This window comes from Podarcis raffonei, chromosome 10 (assembly GCF_027172205.1).
Source record: "Podarcis raffonei isolate rPodRaf1 chromosome 10, rPodRaf1.pri, whole genome shotgun sequence".
Lineage (NCBI taxonomy): Eukaryota > Metazoa > Chordata > Lepidosauria > Squamata > Lacertidae > Podarcis > Podarcis raffonei.
In genome coordinates, this window is record NC_070611.1 from 47,902,856 (window position 1) to 47,927,612 (window position 24,757).

Sequence of the window (24,757 nt, forward strand, 5' to 3'; positions counted from 1 at the left end):
TCTTTTCCAGGCTAAACATACCCAGCTCCTTCAACTGTTCCTCATAAGCCTTGGTTTTCAGACCCTTGATTATCTTGGTTGCCCTCCTTTGCACACATTCCAGCTTGTCAACATCCTTCTTAAATTGTGGTGCCCAGAACTGGACACAGCATTCCAGATTTGGTCTGACCAAGGCAGAACAGAGTGGTACTGTTACTTTCCTTGATCTGGACTCTGGACAATATACTTCTGTTGATGCAGCATAGTAAGCATCAGCTTTTTTTTGCTGTTGCATCACACTGTTGACTCATGACAAGCTTACGGTCCACTAAGACCCCTAGATCCTTTTCACAGGTACTGCTAGTAAGCCAGGTGTCTCCCATCTTATATTTGTGCATCTGGTTCTTCTTGCCTAAGTGTACAACCTTACATTTGTCCCTACTGAAATTCATTTTGTTAGCTTGGGCCCAGTTCTCCAGTCTGTTGATGTCACTTTGAATTCTGATACTGTCTTCTGTGGCATGAACTACCCCTCCTAGTTTGATGTCATCTGCAAATTTGATGAGCATCCCCTCAATTCCTTCATCCAAGTCAATTATAAAGACGTTGAACAACAGGCCCAGGACAGAACCCTGCGGCACCCCACTTATCTCTTTTTTCCAGGATGACAAGGAACCATGACAAGTGAGTACTCTTTGGGTTTGATAAGTCAACCAGCTACAAATCCACCTAACAGTTACCTCGTTCAACCCACATTTTACCAGCTTCCTCACAAGAATACCATGGGAGACTTTGTCAAAAGTCAAGATACGCTATGACCACAGCTTTCCCCTGATCTACCAATCTTGTTCTAACCATGTCTACTTGGAAGCCAGCTGCATTGATCTGAACCCAAAGCATGATTCTAAACATGGTTACCTAAGTGCATACTACTGAATCTGATAACAGACTCTACTCCCAAGCAAACATGCTCAGCATGGTACATGCACACATACAGAAGCAAGAGTGGGGAAGACACACTTTCCTTTCCTATTCCCCGGAAATTTCTCCTTGCCCCCCCCCCTCAAATGTTCAAGCTCTGAGCCTGAATCCTTCAGCACCTCTGGGTCCCTCCTGATTCGTGTCTTTCACGCAGGCTGCAATGCATAAGATAATAAGTACATTAGTGGTGGGTTTATACTGGACCATCCACCCATCATTCTGCTTTCATAGTTCTTCAGTGATGCTTTCCCCATGTTATTGCATTCTTGCCAACCTGACATTCTTACACTATAGTGCTGCAAAAGCAGGGCACACAAACCCAGAATGGTTGCAGTATGAAAAGTTACAGGATTTCAGCAGGAAACTATGGGACACAAATTATTTGGAAATGAAGCAGTATGCCCGCCTCAAAACTTTTGCAAGCGTAAACAGTCAGACAGCGGGATCGCATATAACCACATTGATTCTGTCATGAGCACAAATAATCATGAATGCACAAGAAAAAGGGCATATGGAGCCCATAGTAGGCATATTCCTGTAAGGGATTGGTGGACACACGCAATGGCATTTTGTTGTGGGTCTGTGTTCTGGCTTTCAGCAGGAGCAAGATTTGTGCTATCAGCCGTCCCCCATGTCAATCTGAAAGCCAACTTCCTCGCTTCTCAGAACAGCACGAACCTGGTGTTTAAAAACATTGCAGAGAGTCTTTAAAAATATAAAATAAAAGCACTGACCAAATTTTTGGTTCAATAGACATGTGGTCTCTTGTGGGGAGGGGAGGAAACAAAGCAGACATGTCTGAAGACAGAGGTGGTGGGGCAAAGAGGAAGCAGCAATCCACAGGATGTACGTGTATCAGTGCAGGAAGGGGCTGATCAAACAAACAAAAACCTCAACAACCACTTCTCTTTCCAGGTATTTTTGCTTTTATTATCATTATTTATTCAATTTATCAGTCACTTTCCACAGAACATCTCAAAAGCAACGTACAAAAATAGCAGCACACGGTACAAAAATGTTTAAAACCAGTTATAATACTTGTAGCAACATCAAAAAGTGTTGATGTTCCTCAACAACAACAACCATCCCAAAATAACAAATCCCGCCCCCACTCCATGCTCCCCACCAAAGAATTAACTAGCTAAAATACCATCAACTGCTGCAGAAATTAATACTGCCCAGGGGAAGAAAGACAGCTTCATCTGGCAATGAAAATACATTGGTGTTGATGCCAGGCAAGCCACTCTGGGGAAAGCACCTCACAGATGTGGGAGCCAGTACTGAGAAGACCTGTTCTGGACAACATAGAATAAGGCCTCTGATGATGACCTCAGGCTCCAGTCAGGCTCATATGGGAAGAGGGGTCTTGTAGAAAATGGGATCCCAATCTGTATAAGGCTTTACAAGTCAGAATCAGCACTTTGAATTGAACCAAGAAACACATTGGTATCCTCTGTAATCAAGCCAGAATTGGTGTTACATGTTCAAAGCACCTGGTCTCCACCAATAAACTGGCTGCTGAATTTTGCCCCAGCTGCAGTTTCCCCAAACCATTGTCAAAGGCAGCTCCACATACAGTGCATTGCAGCAACCCAGCCATAGGTCATAGCTGAGCCAACAGGTAGAGCTGAAAGAAGGCATTCTATACCATTTGCATCTCCTGTGACAGCAATGGAACAAGGAGTATCCCCAATCTGTGCATCTGATTATAAAGTGGGGAGATCCAGTTGCACATCACCTACCTGGACCAAGGACCCACGTAGTAGCAGTATCTCTGACTTAGCTGGATTGAGTTACAGGTAGGTAGCTGTGTTGGTCTGCCATAGTCGAAACAAAATTAAAAAAAATTCCCTTCCAGTAGCACCTTAGAGACCAACTAAGTTTGTTATTGGTATGAGCTTTCGTGTGCATGCACACTTCTTCAGATAAGCTCATACCAATAACAAACTTAGTTGGTCTCTAAGGTGCTACTGGAAGGGGAAAAATTATTTTGTTTTAACTGGATTGAGTTTCAGTTGTTTTCCCTCATCCAGTTGTTTACTGCAGTCAGGCACTGATTCAGTAAATCCATGGGGGTATATGATGAATCCCTCTGAAAGCCCACAATGAAGGCTCCACAGGACTGAACAATAATTCTAAGCATCACTTTTTGAAGTGGACCACCCAAACAGGAGAGGAACCGCCACAAAACAGTGACACCCACTTTCCATTCTGACAGAAGGTCCAGAAGGATACCATGCTCAATGGTATCAAAAGCAAACCAGAGTTCAAGGGGAAGAACAGCATCACCCTTCTCTTATCTCTCTCCTGATAAAGGTAATCATACAGGGTGCCCAATGTTGTTTCAGTGCCTGAAACCTGACTGAATTGGATCCAGAAAAGCAGTCTCATCCAAGCATGCCTGGATCTGGTCAGCAACTACCCGCTGAAGATCTTTGCCGAGAAAGAGGTTGTTTGCCACCAGTTTGTAATTATTCAGCGAGATCTTCCAGATCTAGGGATGGCTTTTTCATGTTTTACCACCATCGCCATTAGCTAGTCTGGGACCACCCACTTTTGTCAAGAGACATTAATAAATTCTCTGACCCAACTGACCATCCCTTCACTGCTGGGTACATCTCAAGGCACCCCTTATTTCTACAACCAGTTGGTGGCTTCATTAATAGTTTTTGTAGCCATTACCCAAGGACAGGGTGTAAATGGAACCATTAAAATGCAGTCTCAGCTGGGAAACGTTGATATTCTCATTGAGAAATTCTGGGTAGTTTGTGTGTTTTGAGAAAAGCTATCTAAAGCCAACCCATTCCACATCTGATGCTGATGGGGATAGGACTGTGATGCTAAGAGGCACCGCCCTCCATTTAAATAATCTGCCATGGATAATTAGTAGGTTACAGTCCCTCGTGTGTTGTCACAGCCAGTTGATTGTTGTCAGTTGCCCCAGAACCTTCTTCATTCATTAGCTCTCTCTGATCCGAGATGGCTGTGTCTTCTAACTGATGAGACCATGCCTCAGGCACCCCCCCTTCAGTTTCTTTCAGCAACAGGCCCTGGTAGCATCGGATATTTTCCTCATGGAGTTGGGTTACCTCTGTGTTCCCTCCACAGAAGCCTGCCGTATGGTTGGCTAAACCATTGTTGACATTGGCTACGTGGACCTTGTTGCCTGCTCGCCTCTTCTTGTTCTTGTCCTGGATGAGGAGGCAGGTGAAGACCTGCTTGAATCTCTTGCGGAAGTGCTTGGAGATGAGAGCGTAGACAATTGGGTTGAGGCAAGAATTGGCGTAGGACAGGCAATGGGAAGCCAAGCGGCAGGCGTAGGTGGCCCGGTTAAAGGGGAAATAGCCAAACCAGAAGCACAAGATCACTAGGTGGTGGGGCAGCCAGCACAGGCAGAAGAGGACGGCCACTGCTATGATCATCTTGGTGACCCTGCGCTTGGCTTTACGGGACTCCGAGATCCTCTCAATGGGATCTACAGCAGTCCACAAGAACTTAATTGTCCTAGCGTAAGCCAGGCTGACAACAAAGACTGGGAGGACGTAGCCAAATACGAAGGTGAGGATGTCCAAGATCTTGCGGCGCTGGTCCTCCCAAATAGGGACACAGATGGGCACCTCCTGGTAGAGGACTATTTGGTAGTAGCTGAGATACGGTCCTGCAAAAAGCAGTGACAGCGTCCAGATCATTACAATGGCAAGAGCTGCATTGCGAGAGGTCCGGAGATCCCGGGATTTCAGGGGGTAACGGATAGCCAGATACCTGGAAGCAGAGTGGGTGTGGGGTAAAGGGGTTAGTTTCTTGAACACAATAAATTTTGAGAAGCCCAAAAAACATCACCTTCCCTTTCCTATGGTTGCTTCAGTGCCTCACCTCCTTATTCTCATTTCCACATATTATCTCAGGTCACAGCCATACCATATGTTGAAAAAGCACATGACTTCCCCCAAAGAATCCTGGGAAGTGTTGTTTATTGTGTGTGTTGGGAATGGTAGCTCTGTGAGGGGGTAAACTACGGTTCCCATGATTCTTTGAGGGAGGCTATGTGCTTTAAATGCCTGGTGAAGATGTGACCTTGGTGACAAGCCAACAGAGTTATTTTCTAGGCTCTTCCCAAAACTCCTTAAGCTTAAACTGCCAACGAAAACTCCAAATTGGGGCCCACAACAACTTATGCAGATCTAGGAAGAGCTTCCATAATTCACAAAGTTTTTCATATGTGTACAATGCGTTTCCTTCCTCCTTCAATGTGTTTCCTTCCTCCTTCAATACAGAAAACTGAGTGCAGAAACACATATGCCTGAGGAATGCCAAGAATCCAAGTGAACTGGGAGATTGCATGTTCAGGCACAAATTTATTAAGGTGCCCCCTATGCAGAAACAGCAAGAGGTGCTAAGTGGGATTAGGTTGTTAAGGACAAAGGAATGGAGAAAACTTGAGAAAGGGTATTGAGAAAATGTATGTGGAGCAGGTTTGGAAGGATCTTTCATTTTTCTGGTATCAAATTCAGCTCTCCACAGTTTGCAGCAATTTAAGATTCATTCATTTATTTTAAATCATCATGGAAATTCATCAGCATTTTAGTGAAAATGTCTCCTGCTATAAATATTTTTCCATGCAATCTTTTCTTATAACCAATCTTCCCTAATACAATGCTATTTTTGGTGATGCGTGCATTTTAATACACACTTTACTTTAGTATATGCATCTTTGTACGCTGGAAAACTGACTGCAAAATTCAGAAAAGCGTGACTTTGGAAACAGAGCGGTGTTTCTGTTCCCAAGTGCAAATTTGGTAGGTTCACCTTTAAATGCAAAGTGGATCAAATTTCTCTCCCATCCCTGAAAGGTATTCAAAGGAGCAAGGTCCTTTGTCCTCTACTCCTTCCTATGGAAGAAGTAGACTCCTTCTACTGATCAAGCAATATATTGGTTTGGAGGACAGAGAGGGAGACATGCCAGAGAGAAGGAGTGCTTGTACTTACCTGTCCACAGAGACAGCTGCCAGGGTGAAACTGCTGGCATACATGGTGAGGTAGATGAGAAAGTGCACTGCCTTGCAGGCAAAGGCACCAAAGAGCCATCCATCCAGCGTGTAGATGGTGGCCTGGAAGGGGACACAGAAGACAATGAAGCACAGGTCCGCCACCGCCAGGTTAAGGATGAACAGGTTGGTGGTGTTGTATTTCACCTGTCCATTGCGCAGCAGCACAGCCAGCACCAAGCCGTTCCCTACTGTGCCCACGAAGAAGATGAGGGAGAAGACCACCGGCACAATAATGCCTGCAGTTCGTGCTTCTACGCTGTCTGAAGATGTGTTCCAGCTGTCTGGCATCTCCCCATCTGAGAGAAAGGGGCCTGGCGAAAGAGGAAGAGATGAAATGAACAGAGGTAAAAGTAGCAAATCATGGGACAAGCCCTGCCTCATATCCCTGCACTAGTTTCCTGTCCGCTCCCAGATCCTGCACACGCTTCTTGTCCCTTCAAAGCTCTCCAGGACCTTGTCTTCCATTGTCTCTTGTATCCCAATTTATCCCTGCTCAGGATATTCACTCCTCCAGCTCTACCTTCTTCACCAGCACACACACACAGCAAGCATACACATAATTCCATTTTTCTCTCGTGTGCATGCGCGCACACAGAATCATACCATAAAGACACTGATAAAGACACCATCATACCATTATAAAATTGTACCACACACACAAGATTGCTTTCAGTCACGTTTTATTAACAAGTGGGGAAATAGCCCAGATTTATCAATAAGTGAAAAAAAGAGTAGCCAACCAAGAGGTTGATGTTGTTTCATATATCATCTGGACCTGTTGATTGCCCATTCAGGAATACCAGGAGGCAGATATAGCTGCAAGTTATAGGAACCTTTTGATGATGGTTAAAGACGGCCTTAAAATGGTTCTCCCAAACCCTGGCAGGTACATGGCAAATGGACCACTCACATTAAGGACTAAAATTCCCGAAGCTAATTGCCCAAAGTTTTCAGAATTTCAAGAATGGGAGGCCATTATCAGTTGATGCCATTAACTTAATACAGCCTGAACTGTGAGAATTATAAGGGTCTTGTACTTTTTTTTGCGGATCATAATAAGAGGTATCAAAAGACTTTTGTCATTCATATGATAATTTATATATCGGGTATGCGATTTGCTCCTAAGAATCTCTTTATCAACCAAATCTTGTACAAATAGCCATTTCAGAAAGCATGCACTGGATTGACAATCTGAGCATATTTTAGACACAATGGATTCAAGCCTTAATGTACCGTGCTCAAGTGAAGAGTCTGCTATTATTCTGCCTAAGCACTTCTGTATCGTGTCTTGAGAACTGAATCCATATGCCAGCCACAGCTCCAATAAGCAGGAAAGATTATATTAGATCATGATGCATCAAACACAACCAATGTCCCCTCACACACCAATGCAACTCCAGTGAGGGTAAGATACTAGAGTTAGTTCCCAGTTCCTTACTTGCCCGTTAGCCTGGATTGGTCAAATTCTGTGCATTTGAAATTGCATTAAATGGAATGTTCAGGAATGGGTTAGGGCAGGCAACTTGCACTTATCAGACTCTGTTGGGTAGCAGCATGAAACAAGTTAATTTAACAGTGACATCAGGATCTGTAAAGCTCCTCTGTGATGTAAATGGCTCAGATTACATTGGCATGAGACTGGATTAACTCTAGGTCACTCTGGGTGTCTGGGTTCAAGACCCCTTTCTCCTTCAGCAGGCACAAGCCTTAACCCTGACCGCCAATCCATCGTGGAGAAAGCCTCTGCCAATCACCACTTGACCCTCTTTAGTTCATTACGTCCCCAAAGCTCTTAAGCCTCTTGTTTTGGTGAATTAAAATGCCCACCTTTGTTTGACAGGACTCAGCTGCTGCAACCAGCCTGGAAAAAGCTGGAAGGAGGGAACAGAACATTTAAAGAGAATGGTGGTGAAAAGGGAGGGCAGGCCTGGATTGCATTTTGAGGTTGTTGATTAATCATAGACTGGAGTTGAAGTATCTCTTTTAAGGTTGTATTTCCTCCCTCTGCACTTTTAACAGTGGCATGTTGAACAGATGCAACTTTCCCCACCTGCAGACTGTATCTTCATCCAGGAAATCTGAACCTGCTGAATTCCTGCAGGGTAACCTGTGCTTCCAGGAATGGGATTGGTGGGGCGGGGGTCATGGCAGCAGGAGTGCTCCGTGCACCTAGTGCCTTTGCCTGCCCTCACATTCCATGGGGAAGCGAGTGCCAGACTGCCAGGCAAACTGCGATGAGAGCCTGGTTCCTCTTCCAACCAAAGAGGAATGCAGATAATGAAATTCCCCCATCATTATCTGATTATCTTGGTCTGTCTCGCTCCCACAGTGTTGGGAGACTCCGTTCCTGGCGAACTGGAAACAGGAAGCCTCCTGCAGATACCATCTTATCAGGAGAACTATCCCACACAAAGTAGGAATTGGGACTTTAGCATGGTAGCACCTACCCTTTGGAATTCCTTCCTTTTGAATATGTTAAGTATAATTGTTTAATTGTACATTGAAATGGAAAATGACTCTGAATATGTATTGCTAAAGGGAACACTGGAGAAATTCCATTGAAGAGCTTTCTGAGCAATAGGTTGATCATTAACTTAGGATGTATCTCTGCTGCTCTCTCACTTGGTGTTTAACTGTAAATCACATGGGAGGTTTATTCAGTTACAAATCACCATTTTGAGGGAGTCTGTGTTCTCAAGCCAAAGGTGAAGACAAAGGTGTTCTAATGTCTCCCCTGGGAAGAAAACAGCCTCCAGGTTAATGGATGTGGGAGAGAGAGCTCTGTGCATCAGCTCTGATTATAAATAGTATTTCATATTTGTAAGAAGCTGAACCTGTCCTTGGGCAAACATGATTTTATGTAACTATTCGGATGTATCATTATTTGTTTTTGTGACTGTTTGAACAAAGTTCTGTTAGTAAAGCTTTAAAACCATATTTTGGGTATGGACAATTTTTATTCCTAGAGTTTTGATTCATCCTATTGCTTCAAGCTGCATAATACTAATATTTGCAATAGAATACTAGATTGGCACCATTTCTGTTGTCTTTTTGATGCCTATAGACCTTCCCTTTTCAGCAAGCTTATTAAGTTGAAATCTTTCCCAGTCTGCCTCTGTACTGGAATTGTTTTAAAGATAACAAAAAGTTATAATCTATCTCCAATCTTAGCATCATTAGGCTGTGGTAGTAAATCATTTACTCTAGACTAGTTTTTGGACTAAAGCTGCACCCCGTGCCAGCAGGGGCTGATGGGAATTCTAGTCCAAAACACCTGGAAGGAACAAGTTTGGCAAAGGCTGCAGTATGATCTGATGCACACAACTGCCTTGCCTGTAGCAGCTGTTTTTATATTGCTTTTCCCTGCTCTGGGTGAATGAATGATTTTATTTGCTGCAAGCAGAAGCGAATTATTTGAACGCTACCAATCAACCCACATGTAAGTGGCTTATGGTGGCGTGCAATATTCCAGGTGCTGCTTGTGACAAAATGAGTCCAACCACCCCATTTGTTGCGAATTTGGGGTTGTACACAAATGGGTGCCCTGTCCCTAGCTGGGTTGAGTATGGCAGCTTTCTTGAACAGAACACACACAGCTTGGAGATATGAAGTTTGATCCATCCGAGCAGCCAATAAAATCACATATGGTTTAGTAGAGGATTCAGAATCAGAAAGACTTTGCGATGTTAAGATGCCATTTTCGGAATTTGGGAGGGGGTGGGAATCACTCAGAGCTGGGGTTGGGTGGAACTCACATGGTTTTATAGCATGCTGAAGATTAACATTGAACATGGCTTTTAATTTCTACTGTAATGTTTGTGTCATGCATCAGCTACACTCATAATTAAAATATAAAACATTAGCAACCTCTACAAAACTGAGAGTGGGTAGGGGGAAAGGATAGATCATTGCTACAGGAGGAAGAATGCTGTTTTGTTTCAGCTGTGACTTGCCTCTTTAGCCTTTAAGCCTTTCCGCATGTATACCAGAAAGACTGCTGTGTGAGCAAGGTTTGTGCCTTTGCCCCTCCTTCCCAGAATTCTCTTGAGCCCCCCACCCCCGCTTGCTTCCAGACTGCACTCGTTCTCTCCACAAGATCATTCTTTCTTTAAAAGAATAGTCATTTCCTTATTGCAAAGGGTTGCGTACATAATAACCCTTGTAAGCCAAGTATAACAATGAAGAAACTGTATATTTATAAATCATATGGCAGAGCTTATAAGATAGAAGCTACAATATAGCTACAAAACACCCAACATTCAAATACATCGTTAAAGTAAAGCCATAACATATCCACAGCTGTTCATCGCTTGCCCAAAGAGAAGATGCTCAGACTCTGACTGTTCACCTGTCCCACTGTGGAAGGTGTCATTTCCACCCCGCCTCCCGTTCCAGCCCATCTGCCTCACACTGAACAGAACTGTCTCTGAGCTGGAATAAAGACGCAGCCCTTTCCGATCTCTTACTTCCCTGCCTCTGAAGAATAGAAGAGAGTGAAGCAGCATCTGCTGAAATTCTCCCTTCGGTACAGCAATTAAAAGCAGGCAGGAGCCTTGCCTACTGAATTTGGCCACTCTAGGAGGAACTCCACACACACACACACACACACACACACACACACACACACACACCGTCTTGAAAAACTCCCTTAGAGCCACATTGGGGGGAGACAGGGAACCCTCCCCTTGTTTCGATACCATTTCTATTTTTTGTTTTACTTCTCAAAAGCTGTGTACTCACTTGTTAGGAAAGAGGCGAGATCCCCCTGGCCTCCCTCGAGTCTTCGCTATCCGGCACCGATGCTTGGGCAACACGAAGAAGCCCTTGCCCTGCTTCTCTCCAGTGGCAAGGGAAAAGAAACTGCCCGGAGGGGACTCTGCAAGTTGAGGTGCTCAGTAGGTCTTCCCTGTGCCTCTTCCTCTTAGCTACTTCTCAGTGCATCCACCTTGCTGCATCTGCTTTCTTCTTTCTCTCTCTCTCTCTCTCTCTCCTCCCTTGATGTCTCTCTCTAGATCTCTGCTCCCCCTCTCCTGCTCTTGCTGTGCCAAGCCCATTGATCCTTTTTTTCTTTCCTTGAGGTTTGGTTGGGTGTTAACCCTCCTATGGCCAGATCTCCAGTACTATCTAGCTGCCTGTCGATCTACCTACTTACCTTCCTAATCTAAATGTCTATCTGCTTATCTACCTACCTAATCTATTTTATCTGCCTATCTATCATCTATCTATCTATCTATCTATCTATCTATCTATCTATCTATCTATCTATATCTATCTATCTATCTATCTATCTATCTATCTATCTATCTATCTGATCTCTCTGCTAGCCTCCTTTCCTGACACAGCTGGTTCTATTCTTCAGGGATCCACAGGCATGAAGATGTGAATATATATCCATATATCACGGGTTGCCCTCCACACCCTCTCTACGAGTGCTGCATATTTTACCGCCAGCTTTTAAGTGGCAAGATCACTTCTGCAGCTACAGCCAAAGAACGTATTTCCAAAACCATCTTGATAGCCAATGGTGAAAGAGCATATTCTGCCCCCTCCGTCTCTCCCAAGCTGTACAAAAAATGCAGGCATGCCAAGGATCAGGCTGCTAGCAGGCACTGGGGACATCTAAGTTTCTGAGTACTTCTTGTTGTGTGCTATGCTTCTGCACGTGGCATTGAAAGCCACCAGCTCCCCTTGGACTTAGCATCACTGCACAAAGGCTTTCCCAGAGCTTTTCTCACAGCCTACATGGGCCTGACCGTTGTTTTTTTCATTTCTGCCAGGCTCACTGGATCCAGGTGCTGATGGAAGTCATAATCTAAAACATCTGGAAGGCACTAGCTTGGCAAAGGCTGGCATAAATCCTGCAGGGCCCATTACCGGATTCTGAAATGTGTAGTCTGGAACATCTGGAGGGCACCAGCTTGGCAAAGGCCGACTTCTACAACGGTAGAGCAAAAGGTCCCAGATTAAACTCCTGGCACTTTCATTTTAAAAAAGGAATGGGTAGTAGATCCCATTCTACACATCAAGGAGAAGAGAGCAGTGCATTTGCTACCCAGCGAAACAGATCACATTTTCCCAGGGACACCCCACTCCCACCCCAAAAAACACATTTTGAATGCTGGGGAAATGTGACATGTAATAGCTTGAGGAAAGATGCCCAGATCCCTCCTTGTAATTAAGCGATTTATGCACTTATACCATAGCAAAAGCTGATGAGCGTGAGTCAGCCAAGGATCAATACTATGAAGTCCCATTAACTGCAAGATGGGGATGTTAAGCACATTCTTAATGCTTCCATGGAAATGTAGGGTGAAAAGTAGGCATGGCAACCCTGTGTCCAGAAGGGTCTTGTCTCTCTCATATTGTGAGCTCTCTTTGTTTGTGTGCTGCACATATATACGCATGTACATTTGAAGGCTGACTGGAGAGAAACATACTCCTCCGAGTGCAAAAGGCTTTCCTCACCATCTCTATTAACAAGAGACACTGCTAACTTCCAGCCATCTGGGACTAGGCGGCGCACAGCTTCGAACTAGGCCTCATCAGTTACGGCGCTCCGCTTTCCACAGATTGAACACATCAATATTCCCACTTTAAATCTAAGGCGCTGAAATGAAAAGTAGGCCAATAAAAATTATGCTGCAAGTCTGCAGCAGGGTTTTTAAACACAGTTCTCCATGTTGCACTGCAATGTACTCTGCAATGCACTCGTGCTCAAAGATGTGCCGCGCGGCTCAGCGACTTGCAAAAGTTGCTCGTGGCAGCGGGTAGCAGATGGGGACATATTTCTCTACGTTTTATTTCACAGAATCTGTATACCACTTAACTGTAAATTAAACCTCTAAGCAGTTTACAAGAATGCTAAAAAAATACATTCAAACTGTCCAAAAAAGTAAAAAAAAACAAGTTTAAGAATCAAAACATAAATAAAATCAACAGATTTAAAGTATACACAATAAGCTTAAAATTTCAGATTAAAGTACTTGCATGTCTGGGTAAGCTTGCTTAATTTTTATTTTTTAATTTTTTAGTAGATGCTGAAAATAATACTGTTTGGTGAAGGCACCTGCCTGGTGTCAATAGGCAGGGAGTTCCATAGTGTAGGAGCTGTCACACTAAATGATTGATTTGTTAACAAGTGCAGAATGAATGGAGCTTGTGAAAGTAGCAGACTCATTAACAAGTAAACAAAGCAAGTGAAGTAGCAGCTATTCCCATACCCCTGCCCCCTAACTTCTCCCAAACACACCCTTAGCAATGCTTCACATACAAGCCTCACTCTCAAACCTTCCAATTATCCACAAAGATAACACTGCTAATCCCTTGCCAATCAGCAAGCATCTGGTCTACAAAAATAGAGCAGCATTAAGCAATATAGGGCCATACAAATAGCAACATATCAACTTTCTATGGGGGGGGGGAACCACTAAAACAAATTGTCCCCGAAGAAGGATCAGCGGCAGTTTTCCCCTTATCACTGTAAAGTTGAGGATATAAAAGCCCTACCATACTGGTATCGGATATCCATTGACTGCTGTCATGAACTGGCAGGACACTGGGAGGAGGAAGAAGATCCCAGCAAGGACTGGGACACACTGGGGCAAGCAGGGGAAAGAAGTACAGTGGTATCTTGGGTTACAGATGCTTCAGGTTACAGATGTTTCAGGTTACAGACTCGGAAGTAGTACCTCGGTTTAAGAACTTTGCTTCAGGATGAGAACAGAAATCGTGTGGCGGCAGTGGGAGGCCCCATTAGCTAAAGTGGTATCTCAGGTTAAGAACAGTTTCAGGTTAAAAACGGACCTCCGGAACAAATTAGGTTCTTAACCCGAGGTACCCTGTACTCACAGGGTGACAGAGCATAGTGAGGAGATGGGGGTCAGGGCACAGGAACCAGAGCAGCAGGACCCATCACCCAAGTTAGAGAGGCCCCTCTTTTCATGAACACGGAGGGCTCTGAGGTGTAGGGAGCAGCAGGCTGGGCACTGCAGGAGGCTGAGGCAGGCAAGGGCCCACAGCCCAGCTCCCTAGCTGGCCAGGTGGGGTTCGCTAGCTCTGGGAAGAGGTGTGTGATTCCTTAGCTGAAGGAGGCTTGGAGCAGGTCTCATCAAGCCCAGATGCTGCAATCAGCAGGCAAAGTAAAAAAGGGCAGCAGAGCTGAGGGGCTGTGTCTGCTCCACTGTCCATGTTGGTGGACTATGGCTTGGATGCTTCTGGAACTCTATGGGACTGTGCTTCCGGTTTGAGTCTGGACTGTATCCTGACTGCTGGACTTTAGACTTGGCTACTTGGATTGACCCTGGAATGTGTTTCCTGACCTTTGGACTTTGGGTATGTCATACTGACTTGTTGCCAGGTAGGCCAGGCGTTCAGGACAACAGCAGGTATGGAGAACCCATGGCCCCCCAAGGGATGCTAGGAATTTCCGATGGAAAAGGAAGTGGAAATTGCCACAGTTTGCATGTTCATCTGTGGTCAGCAGCAGAAATCAGTCAAGCAAATATGATCAATATTCACATTGTTCTAGGTTTTTTTTAATCCACAGAAAGTAATTGCTTTTTGGTTGTTTCCTTTGCTTGAAATGTGGGTTAGCTGCATAACATAAAGGCAGAGGACAGGGCAAATGTAGTACAGTGGTACCTCTGGATGCAAACGGGATCTGTTCCGGAGCCCCGTTTGCATCCTGAAGTGAACATAACCCACGTCCGCGCATGCGCAGGTTGCGATTCACAAGTGTGTGACGTCATTTTGAGCATCTGTGCATGCGCGAGCAGCGAAACCCAGAAGTAACATGCTCCATTACTTCCAGGTCGCCGGAGAGCGCAACTCGAAAAGGTTTAACCTGAAGCAACCTCAACCCGAGGTATGACTGTATTTGGAGGAAACCGAACTGCAGCAGAACAGAAATAGAGCTGGTTGTAATGAGGACAGGTCAGAACAGAACCCACTGCCTTCTTACACTCCAAGCCCTCCAGATGTTGCTGTGCTCACTTCCATCAGTCCCTGCACCCCGAACCAGCATGCCCAATGGTCATCGACATTTAGAGCAACATCTAGAGAGCCACAGATTCCGTATGCCCACTTTACTATCAGCCTTTACCAGCACATCTTCTCCGATATCTTAATGTCAATATTTTCCCAACTTTTAACTGGAGAGAATCTAGACGATCCAATGTGCAATATTTCTGTGGGCTTAAAAGAAATGGGATAGGTGAATCCCATTACATATTGTGAAACCCTCTTAGCTCAACAAAGCAGGTAGTCAGTTAGACTTGGGGTGGCAATGGGGAGAAACAGATGTAGCAATGAAGCTAAGCATTATTTAGTTCTGGAGTAGGGAACCTGTGGCCCTCCAGATGTCATTAGACCCAGCCAACATTGCCAATGGTCAGGGATGATATGAGTTGTGTAGCCCAAACATATTCGGAGAGCCACGGCTTCCCAATGCTTGATTTACTTAATACGTTTTATTACTACAATATTTGTTTTTCCATTTCACCTTGTGCTACAGGTAGCTTATCTGCTGGTGTGACCCAGCCACATAGTCAGCTGACTTACAGAAGCATCGTGTGAGTAGGTCTAAGGGTATGACTGTGTAAGATATTTTTTTACAAGGATGATTTGCTGTGGAGGTTTCTTGGACCACTGGGGGAATTAGACATTCTCATGGCTGGGCTAAAGGACTCGTTACATGCGCTTCCAGTGAGGTGGCAGCCTCTAAGGCTCAAACCCAGATAAGGAGGGAAGACGTTGGCAGAAAGAAATGTTGCGGGCCAACGTAACAGACATCCTTGGATTTTGTTGTTGAGTTCATATTCTGGATCGTTTATGATAGGCTGCTTAGAAATGATGCATGACAGCTGTGTAAACACAGTTGCTAATCCCTAAGGACATGTTTCTGTCTGATCATTTCTGGTGCTGGTGATTTTTAAGGGCAATGGGACACACGGAAGGAGCTTTTTCAACTGAGATTCTCAAAGTGAACCAAACCTGCTGTGAGACAGGATCCATAAGGCATCACCCACTCAATGGCTGAGCGCAGACTGTCCCACATACTTTACCTCCGACCAAGGGACCTCCTGTTGCTCTAACCCAGCCTTCTTCATGCTGTGGGCCCACCAGATGTTGTTGTGTTCCAGCTCCCACCAGCCCCAGCCAGCATGACCAACAGACAGTGATGAGAGTTGTAGTCCATCAACATCTGGAAGGCAGCAGTTTGAGGAAGGATGTTCTAGCACAAGATGCTGATGTTTCTGTTATGTGTGAGCTACAGTACAGATATCTATTTTAGTTGCACACCGAGTTACTGACTGATGAAGCTGAAAGGGGGGGGGGAGTGCTCACATGCTCTTGTAAGTGCTTTGTTGCCTTGGAAACAGGAGCATCTAGAGGTATTTGGCCTTGTCAGTGTGCACTGCAAGTGAAGGATTTCTCTCTATTTTTTACTGCCCAATGTGCTTTTCTGATTAGGAGAAATCAATACATTTTGGATGAAAGTAGGAATGTTTTCCCCCTCATCATGCTGGAAACTGGACAAATTATACATTGCCAGGCAATACCAGTAGAGGCTTACAGAAGGTCTTATAAATGTTCATGTGCTTCTGTTGACTTCCTCTATTGCTTTTTCACAAAGTGCTCTGTTGAGATGATACTGGAGCGGGGCCATCCCTGTCTTGAGGCAGATTGAGGCAACCACCTCAGGCAGCAAATGGTGAAGGACAGGGAATGGAAGCAGCTGCATGTGTCATGTGGTCTGACTTGTCCTACCAAAGCAAGCCTGCTGCCCTCAGAGTGCAGTATGCTCCCATTGCCAGTGTCAAAATAAGATCCATCGGCTGTCAATTTGATCAGCTTTTGTACATGAAAAGGGAAGAGTGTACTCAGGTGGCAAAATGTATTTGGTTGGTTCTGCACAAGGGGTTTAAATGGAATCCAGCTTTCCTGAGCGGGCAGGAGAAGTGCAATTTATTATGCTTGGGAGCTGGGATGGTGGAGAATGTTTACTGGAAACTTGTTTTAGTTGAAAATTCAGAGATGCAGAAAGCTCTTCTCAGTTCTAAGCTTCAACCAAGGGCATCACTAACTACTTAAGACTAGGGATGTAAAGAGGCTTTGTTTTCCATTCTGCCCTGTATTTGTCACACGCAGCACTATTCCCATTGTGCTGTATTTTATCTTCTGCCAAAAACTATTTTTCATCTAAGTATCTGCTGTGGTAGGCTGTATATTGCCTCCCTGTTTATTTAACTTATATGCAGAATTCATCATGCGAAAGGCTGGGCTGGATGAATCCTAAACCAGAATTAGGATTGCTGGAAGAAATATCAACAACCTCAGATATGCAGATGACACAACCTTGATGGCAGAAAGTGAGGAGGAATTAAAGAACCTTTTAATGAGGGTGAAGGAGGAGAGCGCAAAATGTGGTCTGAAGCTCAGCATAAAAAAAACTAAGATCATGTCCACTGGTCCCATCACCTCCTGGCAAATAGAAGGGGACGAAATTGAGGCAGTGAGAGATGCTACTTTCTTGGGCTCCATGATCACTGCAGATGGTGACAGCAGTCACGAAATTAAAAGACGCCTGCTTCTTGGGAGAAAAGCAATGACAAACCTTGACAGCATCTTAAAAAACGGAGACATCACCTTGCCGACAAAGGTCCGTATAGTTAAAGCCATGGTTTTCCCAGTAGTGATGTACGGAAGTGAGAGCTGGACCATAAAGAAGGCTGATCACCGAAGAATTTATGCTTTTGAATTATGGTGCTGGAGGAGACTCTTGAGAGTCCCATGGACTGCAAGAAGATCAAACCTCTCCATTCTTAAGGAAATCAGCCCTGAGTGCTCACTGGAAGGACAGATCCTGAAGCTGAGGCTCCAATACTTTGGCCACCTCATGAGAAGAGAAGACTCCTTGGAAAAGACCCTGATGTTGGGAAAGATTGAGGGCACAAGGAGAAGGGGATGACAGAGGACAAGATGGTTGGATAGTGTTCTCAAAACTGCCAGCATGAGTTTGACCAAACTGCAGGAGGCAGTGGAAGACAGGAGTGCCTGGTGTGCTCTGGTCCATGGGGTCACGAAGAACTGGACACGACTAAATGACTAAACAACAACAATCTGCTGTGGTAAAATTAGGTAACTTATATATTTTATGTACCGGTAATTAGTTATGTAAGTTATATTTTGGGAGGTCAGTTTGGGAGGTCAGTTTGAATGATATCCTTGGATCCCTTCCAGGCCTGTGATCCTATATCCAGTAAGAGCTGGAATCTAGTTGAAGCGGCTGTGGAACCTGCCAAACTGGTTCCTTTGTTAAGGTAATGGTTTTATCTGGCCACTGAAGTGGCCTTATTAGCATCTCAAAGAATGAACTAGATCGCAACAGTTAAGTCACAGAATCATAGAATTGTAGGGTTAGAAGGAGTCCAACCCTCTGCAGTGGAAGGCAAGCCACCCTGGCTTTTAGGCAGAACAACAATAGCCAGAGCTGTGGTGTATGTGAGCTGGAAGCTGGAAGTGGGAAGCAGAGACATGTGCTGCTCTGGTTTGGACCACCCTCAAACAATGCCCCTGGCTTCAACCCCACAGTTCAACAAATTGTTTTGCAGTTAGGGAAGTGAGAGAATTGCACTGTGTGATGAACAAATCATTGACTACATAAAGCAAGCCAGGATGGCTGCAGGATGAATGCTCGCTGCCACATAATCTCCCCACAAGCAAATGAGAACAAATGCTCCAGAAGAACTGGACATAATCTAACCTCCATGTAAGCTTTGTGCAGGCAAACCAGGATGAACTCTTAATAAGATACTGAGTTTGAGATTTTAAACAAAGGTTGGATGGCCATCTGTCAGGGGTTCTTTAGCTGTGATTCCTGCATTGCAGGCGGTTGGAATAGACCATTTGGTTCCCTTCCAACTCTCTAATTCTATGATCTGGAGAAGGCCTAAGGTAGACAATAGCATAACATGGGGCCCAGATAGACACTCACTCTAGATATTCATTATTGGCCTCTGCTCATGGGAAAAAAATATTTTAAAAGCCCCCTTCTTGGTTTCTTTTCATCTTTATAATTGTTTGTGTCTGGGAGCAACAGTGCAATCTGATATCAAAGTCTGTAGCAGGGAGAAAGGGAAGCTAGGAGGTTCTTAGCCCAAAGGATCTGCTGATTTAAAAGGGGGGTGGGTTGAGAGACGCATCCCGCATACTTTGTTTGCTGCAGCTGAGAGGCACACAAGTCTTGAAGGCTCTGCGGCAGGCATGGGTGTCAAAGCTTGGCTTGTCTGTCTTCTGGAGCCCTGGTGCCAGAGAACCGGAGCAATTTCCTCCTCTCAGGAAAGAGACTTTCCCATTGGAGAGGCTCCCCTGCTTCCTGATAGGATTGGCGAGCAGCACAACCCCGACGTCCATTTCATCTGGAGCGAGCTGGGTGCTCAGGCGAGGCCCTACAGCCTCTCCCTCTCCCTGGATGACTGCAACCGCTATTTGCCCAAGCCCAAGCTCCTGTGTGCCACACGGCTGATGAAACTGCTGGGCTCTTCCTACAACCCCTTCTGGATGTCTCTCAAGGACCCCCGAGGTCTCAACACAAGCCTAAAAGAAGTGGGCGTCCTCAGCCAGGACTTGGGTGAGCGTACAGCACGCTTTAGGAAGAAGCTTCTGCAGCAGGCAAAGGGTTTAGATCTTTCCAAGCTGCTGCCTGTTGAGGGCGGGATCTCCCTCGTCCTGAACAAAACCCTCCTCCACCGCTTCCATCAATGGCTTGTGGATAATGCTACCTGCCGCCTGACTTCTTCCTGGGTGGACATGGGACCCATCTTCTTGCCACGCTGGTACACCATATGGACTGCAACCAGACTCACATTGGCTTCCAGGCATGACTTGCCAGCCTGCCCAAGTCACCCAGATCAAACTCCTAGCGTGGCACTGCTGGGCAAGGGAAGACCACATGCTGAGGCCGGGGAAGTCCTCACAGCAATACACTTGGAGGCAACTCCCTTACCCTGTGGTGGCTACGTGCAAGTGTTCCTGCTGATGACAAGGTGATGTGGGTTTCGCATTGCCATGCTACGGATTTCTCAAGGAGTTTGCTGCCGTTTGCTGATGAGTTGAAATCTGCAGAGCTGGTGGTCACCCATAGTCTCAATGGGTCTCTGAACCAGAGGGTAACGGTAGCAAGAGACGCCAGAAAGCAGTGAAGATATTAAAGACTGCATCTCAGCGAGATGTTTACAGCAAGCAAAGAAAACTAGACTTTGGGGTATTGCTGCCGTCTTTCAGGAAAGGAAGTCAAGGCAGTGATATCTCGTGGGAAGCAGAGACGGCCAACATCTTTTGTGGACTGACAGGCGTAATGACAAACTGACGGCAGAAACGGAAAGCATTTCACCATTGACGTCCTGGGAGGCAATGTGCTTTGGAAAGTCAAGGAACTGTGCTCATCATCACTGTTGGTGAAACCTGATTTTTTGTGTGTGGAGAAATAAATGGTTTTAATAAGTGTTTGGGATACTTAGCCTCATTTAATTTTTATCTGGGGCCAGAGCAATTGCTATGTTGTTGGGTGTATAGGACTGCAGTTTTGCTTGAACATAATTTAGTAAGGTGGGTTTTCTACATCTCCTGTTTTCCATAAGACTTATGCTAGTGAATTGTGCCCCATGATAATCTAGTTGGATAGCTATAAAGATGGGGAAATATTGGTTTAGTTGACTTTGACCTAGGTCTTTGATTCTGAAGGGCTGCTGTGCAGTTTACTTTTCTCTCCATTAGTTTTTAATATGCATTTGTGGCAGGCCTGGGGAACCTGTGGCTTTCCAGATGTTGTTGAACGCCAAGCCCCACCATCCATTACCATTAGCTGGGCTTGTTGGGGCTGACTGGGAAGTCAACAACATTTGGAGGACTTCCTCATCCTTGATTTAAGAAAGTGGGTGGAAAACAGCTGCATTTGTAAGTTAAATCTAGATAGGGCATGGGTCTTGCAACACACATTTTGCAACCTCCATAGAAGCCCATTAGACTCTGAGATACACACTGGCAACTTCGAAGTGACAAAAACGCCCAATTTCTATTCCCTTTGCACCTCTTGCCTTAGACTTATTTATTAAATTTGTATCCTACCTTTCTTCAATAGAACCCCAGGCAGTCCTCATCCAGGTACTGATCAGACCTAGAACGTTTTAGCAAGTGCAAGGCCTCTGCTGCATTTTGTACCTTCATCCCATAACTTCTCTTAAAGATGTGTGCAGGGAAATATTACAAAAGACAACTCAAGCACCTGCTACTTAGTGATAAAATGTGACCTTCCCAAAATAGAATACTTCCTGTACTTCTGTATTTGAGTATATCCACACTACAGGCTTGAACTTGTTCAACTGTTTCTTTTTTCCTGGGACTCCCAGGATTCATAATTTTCCCAGGGACCCCTAGGAACAATAGCCTTCCGAGGGAGCCCTAGGAACTGATGTTTGGTGAAGGGAGGAAACCTCTAAGGTCTTAGAATCCAAACCAAACTGAAATTCTTAGTCATCGCTTCCAGCAGACAATCCTGTGGGTCTTGATTTAGGTGTGATGTATGGGATCAGAGTGCTAGTCCTGGGTTCAACTTCTGCCTACTATCGATAGCAAGTCTGAAAGTAGGTCAGGTCCTGATTTGCACAACTATTGTTTACATTGTCTGGTTCAGGCAGCCTTTTTAATTAAAAGTGCCCCAGGATTTTGTAAAACAATGAGCACCAATTTCTAATTGGAGGCACGGTAGAGGAGAGAAGGTATGTTGGAAATATACAGTGGCGTAGTGTGGGTTGTCAGCACCCGGGGCAAGGCAAGTAATTTGCGCCCCCTAACCCGTGGATTTGCGCCCCCTAACCCTAACCCCCAGATGTTGCGCCCGGTGCGGCCGGCCCCCCCTGCACCCCCCACGCTACGCCACTGGAAATATAAACAGGACAGCAATGCTTTTAAAGTATTGCTACCTTGAACTCCTTTGTCTTCGCAATTTCAAGGCTGCAATTTGTTTCCATGTTACAACAGGAGAAATTGCAGCTGAGAGCAACTCTATTGATGGCTCATAATCTCTAAGACAGGAATCATCAGTGACAGGAATTTAGTAATTAAGGAAATCGCAGCCCTGGGATGCACTGATGGATCTGAAAGTGGCTGAACCAGAATAGCAGAAAAGATGTGGCTGGAGCAACAAAAGGGTTGTGTGTGTGTGTTGCTTTTGGCATTGCATTGTGATGGATGGCAAGACAGCAGCTGCATATGAATGGTGCAGGTTACATTAAAGGGAAGGGCTATGGTTCAGTGCTAGAGAACATGCTTTTGAACCTGGGCCTCTTTGCATGCAATCTCTACCACCATCAGGTAAGGATGGGAAAGAGCCACTATTTGTTACTATAGAGAGTTGGTGTATCTAGCTCTGTATTATCTGACTTGGTAATCTAGAAGCTATCTTCCTTTGTCCCGACGTTGTTCAGCCGCAGACCGGCAGCCTGCCGTACATCATGGATGCCGACAAATCAGAAACTAGCCATGACCTTTTTATAAACATGAACATTTTGATCGAAACCAATTGCATTATTCATCTTTCCCCTCTGCCAAATCTTTTGATACTGCAGCCCTTTTTATTTCCCAGCATGCCTCTTGCTGCAGGCCAGTGCAGCACTTGGCTGCCAAAAAGTAAGGGGGTGGGAGCAGAGAAAAGGCGGACAGAGATAAAATATTTGGAAGCAGAAAGTGGGGGAGTACCATCTATCCTTTTGGAAACCAGCGAAATCATTGGAAGCTGAGCAACCTTTATTTGAGTGATTTAACCAACACAAAAAACAACAGTCGTTGAATTTCTTGAAGGGCAAACCTGATTGTCGGGTACGGCAGAAACGATATGGTTTGTTTTCAGTAAGGAAATGGAAGGGAACAGCAGCAGTGAGGTTTGCTAGAAGTACCAAGACACTGTTTGCCAGGGCAAATTAGATTTTCCCGAAGTAGCATTTCTGAAACAGGTTCCCCTTGTAAAAAAAATACTCTACCTTTTGTGCACATACCCAATTTTGCACCCTGGGCTAACCCAAGACTTTTTGCTGCTTGAGGCAAAAGATAAGCTGACATTTCACTTGCTTCCCATTCCCTTTACAAGCATGGAGCAGGCAAGCCGTTGAATTTCACTTCAACACTGTAAACAAGGCAGTCCTTCACTCCAATGATCCTGAGAGCAGCAGCTATCTCACGGCAAGCTGCACGGCACACATAGGTCAGCATCTTCCCTGTTTGAAGCATGAGTATGCAGAGATCCACACATGCTGTCATTTGTATGTGCACAGCCTGATCTTGTGTATGAGTATCTCTGGACTGGGAAATTAATCCAGCAATCAAAATACAAGGGGGGCTGGGAGAGAAAGAAAAAGAAGCCTTGTATTCCTCTCCCAAAGTTTGTTTATAGTGTAGAATCAGAAAACCAGATTGCTGATGGAGGTGGTTTTTTTGGTTTTTGGTTTAGCATTCTGTAGTGCATCATGATGAACACATCAAAATGATGGGGTTTTTACCATACATTATCATTGACCTCTTGAGACAGTTCTTCCCTTATGCGAGAGCAACTCATTGGGGATTGTTACAAGGATGCCCTCTAGTGAGCAGGCTGAAGCAGCTGTTCAAATAAAGATGGCATCTTTTGCTAGTCCATCAATGCACAGCAGGAGAAAGAACAAAGAAACTCATTGCAATCTCCCCATATTTTTAACATTATAATAATAAATTTATTTATACCCAGCCCATCTGGCTGAGTTTTCCCAGCAACTCTGGATGGCTCCCAATCGAGTATTAAAAACAATACAGTATTAAATATTAAAAACTTCCCTAAACAGGGCTGCCTTCAGATGTCTTTTAAAAATAGGATAGTTGTTTATTTCATTGACATCTGATGGGAGGGAGTTCCACAGGGCAGACGCCACTACTAAGAAGGCCCTCTGTCTGGTTCCCTGTAACCTCACTTCTCACAATGAGAGAACCGCCAGAAGGCCCTCGGCGCTAGATCTGTGTCCAGGCTGAACGATGGGGGTGGAGATGCTCCTTCAGGTATACTGGGCTGAGGCCATTTAGGGCTTTAAAGGTCAGCACCAACACTTTGAATTGTGCTCGGAAATGTACTGGGAGCCAATGCAGATCTCTCAGGACCGGTGTTACCATGGTCTCAGCAGCCGCTCCCAGTCACCAGTCTGGCTTCCGCATTCTGGATTAATTGCAGTTTCCAGGTCACGTTCAAAGGTAGCCCCACATAGAGCGCATTGCAGTAGTCCAAGCAGGCGATAACTAGAGCATGCACCACTCTGGAGAGACAGTCTGTGGGCAGATAGGGTCTCAGCCTGCGTACCAGATGGAGCTGGTAAACAGCTCCCCTGGACACAGAATTAACCTGCGCCTCCATGGACAGCTGTGAGTCCAAAATGACTCCTAGGCTATGCACCTGGTCCTTCAGGGGCAGTTACCCCATTCAGGACCAGGGAGTCCCCAACACCCGCCTGCCCCCTGTCCCCCAAAAACAGAACTTCTGTCTTGTCAGGATTCAACCTCAATCTGTTAGCCGCCATCCATTCTCCATTTATATCTCAACAACCCTGAAAGGTACCTTATGCTGAGAAACAGTGACTAGCCTACGGTCAGCTAGTGAGCTGCACCTACACACACACAAAAGTGTGTATAGATTAGGTATGAACTGCATTGGTAGCAATCACACACATGCCTAA

At 45.2% G+C, this 24,757-nt stretch overlaps 1 protein-coding gene and 1 pseudogene across 1 annotated transcript; one reads left to right on the top strand and one right to left on the bottom strand.

The window, feature by feature from the left end:
- Positions 1-2,895: 2,895 nt before the first annotated feature.
- On the bottom strand, positions 2,896-11,218 carry GALR3 (galanin receptor 3). The gene is made up of 3 exons (XM_053407089.1): positions 10,749-11,218; positions 5,947-6,319; positions 2,896-4,722 (listed from the first exon to the last, which is right to left on the bottom strand). The coding sequence occupies exons 2-3, from the start codon at positions 6,294-6,296 to the stop codon at positions 3,852-3,854; spliced, it is 1,221 nt and encodes a 406-aa protein (XP_053263064.1). The 5' UTR covers positions 6,297-6,319; positions 10,749-11,218; the 3' UTR covers positions 2,896-3,851.
- An 8,053-nt stretch (positions 11,219-19,271) lies between these two features.
- LOC128422710 (noggin-like) lies at positions 19,272-20,333 on the top strand (annotated as a pseudogene).
- Positions 20,334-24,757: the final 4,424 nt, after the last annotated feature.